We start from the raw sequence: 8,741 nt of genomic DNA on the forward strand, positions 1-8,741 counted from the left end.
GTGCACCCTGGACAGTGAGCTGCCATTGTAGATTGTAGGCTTCAAACCTTCTTTTAATGGTTCAGGCGCCACATAGTGGCCGATGTAGAAACAACAATACTGTGAGGAACAAATGATGCTCCTGACTGTATCTAAAAAATGTTGTAGGTCGTGCGTTGCCTAGTCTGCTATGCTTGAGATGGCAAGCACGTTCGACCCTTAAGGGGAAACAAGTGCAGCAAGCACATACTACAGTGACCTATCTCCGTATAATACGAGGGAACGGACGTGCATAATATCCCGTATGATACGGGCCAGCGGACCATGGGCCCATGATAAAAATATTCTCGACTATGACGGATGGGCCGGGAGGCAAATTATTCCCGATGGAGGCGGGTGGGCCCATGCAGGGAATATATAGAGTAGATGAGTGGGCTGAGGTAGCTGGATATTATGCAGATGGGTGTATTAAGGTAGATGTGTATGAGATAGATGGGTAGGTACTTGTTATCACATTCACGGGTGGGCCCAGACACATATTAAATTAGACGGGTGGGCCGAGGGTATTATACAATATTGTATTATACGGGTGGGCCCAGATGCATATTAATTAGACCGGTGGGCCGAGGGTGTTGCATGGGATATTGTATTAGACCGGTGGGCCGAGGGTGGTATACAATATAGATGGGTGGGCCCATGTGTATCATAATTGTAGACATGATGGAGCTGAGGTAGTTGTACATCAACCAAATCAGAGGAGGTAATAAATCAAAGTTACCAAGTTCCCGGAGCATCAGGTGATCTCCTGACATGGCTGTGCGAAGCTTGTGTTGCCCAACGAGATGCCAAGTTCCGGCCACCAGAATTTGAGTCAACTGTACCGAGTTCCGAGTTCCGGGATCCGGAACTCACCACATAAGTTGGTTAATACTTTTTGATGGTGCACAGGTTGTCTTGCAGAATGTGGAATCCGGGGTGCGAAGCTTGTGTTGCCCTATGAGAAGCCAAGTTCTGACCACCAGAATTGGAGTCAACTGTACCGAGTTCCGGGACCCGGAACTCAACACATAATTTAGTTAATACTTTCCATGTTAAATGGCCAACCGAAGTTGAGATGTTTCTGAAGAGAGCAGCAGGTGCTCTCTTGACATGGCCTCTGATGGTGCTTAGGTTGTCTTGCAGAATGTGGAATCCACGGTGCGAAGCTTGTGTTGCCCTACGAGAAGCCAAGTTCCGACCACCAAAATGTGAGTCAACCATACTCAGAGGAGGTAATAAATCAAAGTTACCGAGTTCCCGGAGCAGCAGGTGATCTCCTGACATGGCTGTGCGAAGCTTGTGTTGCCCTATGAGACTCCAAATTCCGACCACCCAAATATGGGTCAACCGTACCGACCTCCAAGTTCCAGGACCCGGGAGTCGACAAATGAATATCTGATGACCAGCGAGTCAACCTTACTCAGAGGAGGTAATAAATCACAGTTACCGAGTTCCCAGAGCAGCAGGTGATCTCCTGATATGGCAGTACGAAGCTTGTGTTGCCCTATGAGACGCCAAATTCCGACCACCCAAACATGGGTCAACCGTACCGACTTCCGAGTACCGGGACCCGGGAGTCGACAAATGAATATCTGATGACCAGCACACTTCCAATCAGGTAGTATTTCATTGAGCAATGGATAATAATACATCTTTGACAGCAGCCAAAATTATCCATGGCTCCCTTATCTGATCCTCTCTATCTCCACCCCCTATAACACCAAAGTCCAGACATCCAGCATTCAGCGTCTGATTTCCCAAGATTAACATCCAGCATGAACGGTTCTTCCCCTTCCCCTCCTGATAGCATAAACATCTGGTGCACTTGGGCCCTGACTGTGACTTATGAAGCAGGGGAATATACTGAACAGAAATTCAAGGCAGAGAAGACTGGAGGAGGCCCAGTCATACCTTCCCCCAACCTAGACACTGATCTGGTGATGGTGTGCGATCGCTTGGCTGATGTACTCATAAAGGCATCTAAAAATCCCAGTGGGTCTTCCTGCAGATTCGGAAAATTCTATTTATCATTCAAATTCCTGCATGACAGTTCAGATGCAGATGGATATTGCAAGATATAGCAAATTGATCTCGCCGAAGGACACCGGGCATAATGAACATAGAGAGGCAAGGTTGCTTGAGAGGTGTCCTCCTGGCCATGAAGGCAAAAGGTTGGTCGATGAACCTGCAATAATTCTTGATGCATCCGGTGCCATCATTGCATGGTATCTCCCAGACGCCCTGACAGACACCACCCAGGTGTGTAATATACATTGTTACTCAATGGATATCAAATATTAATGGAACCTACAGAAGGAAATCAGGGAGGCCACCTATTTGCTCTCTCCAAGCCTCAAAAAAAGTGTAAGGGCTGATGGCAATTGGCGAACTAATCAAAGGTTGCTCAACTGGGGCTCGGAAGATGTTGGAGCAACTCCCAGATGCATCAATCTATCTCCGGCATGGTTTCAACAGGGACACGAGGTAGGATCTGATGAGATGGTGATTCCGGCAGTCATACTTACCAATCCCAAAGAATGTGTCCGATCCGGAGGTATCTGCATCATTGAAGGGACCTTCCTGCGAGAATATCCTCAAAGCCATTGCAAGGCCAGCAGCCATTGCGTCCGTGGCACTCAGAGTCATGCATCCTGAGCAGTACTGGGCAGGGTTGAGAACCTTGTCAAACCTTGGAAATATAGCAGTAAGCAAGGATCTGCCACAGATGCCGGAGGCCCTGCAGTACTGGGCATCCATGTTTAACACCCTCTCCATCATTTCCAATCGGGAAACTCCCCATCATTGAGACCACATGTCCATTGCTGAATGCTTCGACATTCTCACCACCGTGGGGGACTATTCTAATGCTCGGATGACAATGCCAAACCTTCAGCTGGAGTTCAAGTACAATTCCGGCTGTATGATTGCGTTTTCCGGAAAGATTGTGAGACATGGAGTGTATGATGTGGAAGGGGATCGGATTGCTTGGGCATGGTATATGAGGGATGCTGTTCATATTTATGCTGGTGTTCAATCATGTGGATGGGCTAGTGTGGATGGTCCATACAGCGTGTGAAAGATCAAACAAAGAGCAAGCATTGTGACCTATATACAGTGGCTCAAAAAAGTGTCCCAATGTTTGTAGGTTTTCATGTAATTGTGTTATTGCGAGCCAGGGTGTGAGAATCTGACTAAGTCAAAGAGAGGTCCCAAAAAGCTCCGCTTCTCGGCTACAATTATGTTCCCTATAGCGTGAGAATTTATTGACGCCGTGCGAAGATATGGCTATTTTAATTAGGTGACTCATTGGGACACTTTTTTGAGTTTGAATCAATTATACATAATCTCTATAATTCTAGTACTTAGTGTTTCCTCCCTTAGCTTTAATGACTGCTGCTACCCTCCTAGGCATACTTTCTATCAATTTCTGACACTCCTCCTTAGCAATCTTTCCCCACTCTACTACAGCTCTCTCCCATAACTGAAATAGTCCATTAGGTGGGTCTTGATAGGCAGCAAGCATTCTCTTGAGTAATTCCCAAAGATGTTCAATGGGATTGAGGTCTGGAGACTGTGCTGGCCATGATAGGACAGTAATATCATGGTCCTCAAACCATTTGGTGGCCAACTTTGAGGTATGCTTGGGGTCATTATCTTGTTGGAAGATAATGTCTTCTTCATCAATACCTGATTCTTGCATGCTTTTGAGCAGACACTCCTCCAGAATGGAGACATACTGCTCTGCATTCATCCTCCCCTCCACCTCACATAGAATTCCCACCCCATGCCACCCCATGCAGCCCCACACCATCATATTTCCTCCTCCAAACTTAAGAGTACCTTTCACTTCTTTTTCTCCAAGTGGATCTCCTGCCTTTTTCCAAACATACTCTTGACCATCTGACCCCATCCTATTGATTTTAGTTTCATCTGACCAAATAACTCTCTTCCAGTCCTCTATAGTCCAGTGCTGGTGCTTTAAAGCAAATGCTAGTCTCCTTTTCCTATGGGCTGGTGACAGTAGGGGTTTCTTCTTCTTGACTACAGCTTTAAGATTGGCTTCCTTGAGGGTGTTCCTGACTGTTTGAGTGGAGACAGTGGTAGTGATGATGGAATTGATGTATTTTGTGGCTTGAACAGCAGTAGAGGCCTTTCCAGATATAATATGATGAACAAGAGCTCTTTTGTCATGCAGAGTAAGTTTAGAAGGACGACCCATTTTGACATTTTCTTTGTTGGGAATATTCTGGTTGATAACCCTGGCAATAGTTGACTTCCCCAGACCAGTTTTGGAGGCAATCTGCCTGATAGATAGACCAGAGTGGAGAGAAAAAGGATATTATCTCTTTGAGAAGAGGAAATAGACTTCATGCTGATTATGAGGGACATGATGTTATTGGAAGGGTTTATATATGTACAGGATATTAAAATGAGACCATATTGTCAATATGGGACCATTTATATATATATTTGTAAATGGTGTCATGTCTAAATGATCTGATTTTCATATTTTAATAGAAACTCAAAAAAGTGTCCCAATGAGTCACCTAATTAAAATAGCCATATCTTCGCACGGCGTCAATGGATTCTCACGCCATAGGGGACATAATTGTAGCCGAGAAGCGGAGCTTTTTGGGACCTCCCTTTGACTTAGTCAGATTCTCACACCCTGGCTCGCAATAACACAATTACATGAAAACCTACAAACATTGGGACACTTTTTTGAGCCACTGTACATTCCAACAAATGAATACCATGTACCAATTGTGATCCGGACCTCAATACTCAATTTTGAGCATTTCCCAAGTGATATGTGGGACTAAATAATTTGGATGCAAGCCTCGGTATTCGATAATTGGAACTCGGGACTTGACATATGGAAGTCCTGAGTGCCGGGGTACTTAGTCCCGACACCCGGACCTCAGCACGTGATATTTGAGACTGGGGGAAGATGTATAAATACACTCGAATTAACATTTGTTATTGCCATACACATTTAACAAAACCCTGAACCCTGACATTGTGGACTCCGGACTTGACACTGTTCTGAATACCGAGTTCCGGACGCCCAGGTCCCGAGTCCCGAATTTCGGAGGTCGGGGTTTGGAGACCCGGAGCTCAGCAACTGTGTTGGGTGTCAGGGTATCCAGACCATTGGAGATAGCATGTGTCAGTATTTTGCGTTTCATGGTTTATGTTGGGTGAATATGGAATCGGGGATCAGGGACTCAGTATTCAGAACAGTGTCAAGTCCCAGGTCACGAGTTCCGAGTCCCGAGTGCTGAACCACGAGTCCCGAGTCCTGAAGTTCAGAGGTCAGGGTTCAGCGACCTGGAGCTCGGCAACTGTGTTGGGTGTCAGGGTACTCAGAGCATTGGAGATAGCATTTGTCAGTATTTTAAGTTTCATGGTTTATGTTTTGTGATTATGGAATCAGGTGTCAGGGACTCAGTATTCAGAACAGTGTTGAGTCCCAGGTCATGAGCTCCGAGTCCCGAGTCCCGAAAACCACACCCAGCAGTTGCCGAGCTCCGGGTCGCCGAACCCCGACCTCCGAACTTCGGGACTCAGGACTCGGGGTTCGGCACTCGGGACTCGGAGCTCGTGACCTGGGACTTGACACTGTTCTGAATACTGAGTCCCTGATCCCCGATTCCATATTCACCCAACATAAACCATGAAACACAAAATACTGACACATGCTATCTCCAATGGTCTGGATACCCTGACACCCAACACAGTTGCCAAGCTCCGTGTCTCCGAGCCCCGACCTCCGAAATTCGGGACTCGGGACCTGGGCGTCCGGGACTCGAATGTGAGATTTTTGAATGCATAGAATATGTTACATCTTGTATACAATGAAGAGTGAATGGGACTACACTCCTTTGCCTTTCCTCAATTTCTCTAACATGTCAGTGTACATCTTCACCTCTCCCATCTTAGCTTCGATGCCCTGATCTTGCTCCTCCAGCAATGCTTCCATGCGTTCTTTGATGAATCTCAGTCCCATGAGTGGTGGAGTCGAAGTGTTTTTCAACTTCTCTGGAAGTACCAAAGCATCATCCTCAACATTAAGCTGAAACAGATAAGTCATCAATCAAGGTAATTCAGCTGACATCTTACCGCCCAATACTGGTAGTGAGAGATGCAGGAAGCCATTATTTCATCCCACTGCCATGGTTGATCAGGGATCCAGTTGTTTCCCCTCCACCATGGACATGTATATGCGAACACAATCCGGGACGGATGTCCTGCAATTGGCTCATCATGAAATGAAAGGAGGTGGAATGAAAAGACGTCGTCCGGAACCATGTTCCAGGTCAGCATGGGATACAACTTAAGGATATAAGCGACAGGGACCGGAAGAACTGACACGATATTCTGTGAAGCGGAGTACTGCAGGAGTGGTGTGACAAAAGTCTGCTCAAATTCTTAGCATTGACCAACAAAGTCATCAGGGCAGTGGTAACATACATTCATCTCCCATTGCAGCCCGGCTTTAAAATACTTGATCCGGTCAGCAGATAGACCATTGTTGGCAGCTTCCATCCGATATTGAGAGATGATTGCACGGACACGCGATCCAGCCACTGCCAATGTGCAGGAAATAGTTGCAAGGCTCAGCTTCAGAGGTTGGTAATGGCTTCCGGGATTCAGAGTGCCAGAAGTGGATGCATGAGATGCAGACATGGCTAATACAGGACTATGGAGCTGGCAATACAAGTGAAAGATGGTCAAGATGTGAAGATAAGAATCACTGATGGATGGATATGAAATTCAAACTCCGACATGGGCTGACCTGGACAATTCCCGGGCGTCAATTATGTATGTGGAAAAAGGGACTTCATGAGAAAACAATGTTCATTCATCTCCAGCCTCTATCAACACGTTTTGTAGGTCTTGAAAAGCTGCCTGTGCATCCTGTGCCAGCAATGAATACATGTGGGATTGCCTTCCGGCGTAGCATCCGTGACCCGGAAGTCGTTTCTCCAATGATTCCTGCATGTGCTCGCCCCATATGGTTGTTTTCCACAAAAAGAACTTACATGTCCAATCCATCTCCAATGTGACCAATAGCATTTCTTCCCTCCATTGATCCCGTAGTGCCTTTGCCCTCAGCCAATGGACTCGGTAAACTTGGCATGGGTCCAGTCAGGTAACCGTGGGATATGACATGCAAGTGGGAACTCACATTCTTCATTCCACGATTGATCAGGACCCCCGAGGTCGACTTCAACAGACCAAAACCAAGCCAAAGATTCATTTCGTTGACCTCGGGCATTTGGGTCGCCCACTGCAGTGCTGATTTTGAGTTGCTCGTGAAGCAGGGGTTTGTATTTCTGAAGCTGGTCTTGCCCTGGCTCAAGTTTCATCATTTGCTTCCTTGTCTTTGTATATATGCTGGCATGGAGGGAGACTGCCTGCTGCACCGACATCACCTGGGACCAAGCTCGATTTTTCAGGGCCTGGGAATTGGCCTGCCTAATGGTTGTTTGGAACAGGATGGCCTTGTTGCAAAGGTAAATGCGGAGATTGTGAAGGGCATCATTGGCCTGCCCTTCACAAAGCGACATCTCCAGGGGAATCAGATCCTCTGCCATGCATCGTCTGCATCTATCAACCCCCAGGTTTGATGGCAATGGGATTACAGTTAGCTCAGGAGAGTTTGTCCATGTGTGAGATGTCTCTGTGAAATCCGCCGGGTCATCATCGAGATCATCTGGAATGTCTACGTCCAAGTCTTCAGGTTCATCATCTGCATCAAATCCCTCCCCGAGATGTATTAGAGCAGACCGAGCAAATCCATCTATCTGGCCTTGGAGCTGATCTCTTTGACGGGCAATGTCTAATCTCTGTGTCTCAGTGGATCTTCTTCCGATCCTTCGGACCTCGATGAGCAATGCAATCTGAGCCTCTTCAATTGCTAACCCTGTTGATATCCATGTCGCCACAGATCTCCGAGAGGGTGCTGCATTGTGGGCATTACCCTCCTCTAACAATCTAAGCTCGATCTCCTTTTTGCTAGGTGCTGAGTGCAATATTAATTCAGACCTCGACGGAGACAATGGAACTCAATGTACCCTTTTTGATATTGATCTCATATTCATCCATGGCTGAAGGATCATTCAATCTGCTTGACTGAGCTATCCTCTCCCTGGCTAACCATTCTGTCTTCAAATGTAAGGGTGCTGCTTCATCGAGTCTGTCGAATGCCTTTCCACTTTCTAAGATACCATTCCTAGCCAGTTTGTATTTCCGGCATAGAGTCCTTTTCATGCGAATCATCTTGCAGAAATTGGATTCATTCATCTGATAATCAAGGCATTCCTTTCGGTGGGGAGATGACATTCCCCGAGCAGCAGGGGAGATCAAATTGAGCCATGCCCATAGCGTCTCCATGATCTCTCCATTGATCCGACCAATGCCTTCAATAAAGTTAGAAGCATATCGGACATAGCAGCTGTCCTGATGGCCATGAATGTGCCATAACCCAATTCCGGGAATGATGGTTAGTTGTGGTGCCATTTCTAGAAATCGACTTCGATCCACCCGAACCCGAAAGTGTTTGTTGTATTGACAATTAATATCATAGAAGGTGACAGCCCTGGTGATGCCTTCCATGTTGTGCCGGGAAGCCTCGCAAAGGGCATAGTCCATGTTCATTTGTCTGCAAGTGACCCATGGTTAACTTGTGAATGGGGAATGGTGGATGTGGCTTGCCT

General features: G+C 46.6%; 1 protein-coding gene across 1 annotated transcript; it reads right to left on the bottom strand.

Annotated features, from left to right (window-relative positions):
- Positions 1-6,879: 6,879 nt before the first annotated feature.
- Positions 6,880-7,997, bottom strand: F5891DRAFT_958104 (uncharacterized protein; the record flags this gene model as incomplete). The annotated part of the gene is made up of 2 exons (XM_041375537.1): positions 6,880-7,154; positions 7,211-7,997. Coding segments are annotated over 2 exons (1,062 nt in total), but the record flags the coding sequence as incomplete, so codon positions are not given.
- Between the last annotated feature and the right edge of the window lie 744 nt (positions 7,998-8,741).

The sequence above is a fragment of the Suillus fuscotomentosus genome, assembly GCF_016647785.1.
Source record: "Suillus fuscotomentosus strain FC203 chromosome Unknown F5891scaffold_52, whole genome shotgun sequence".
Classification (NCBI taxonomy): Eukaryota; Fungi; Basidiomycota; class Agaricomycetes; order Boletales; family Suillaceae; genus Suillus; species Suillus fuscotomentosus.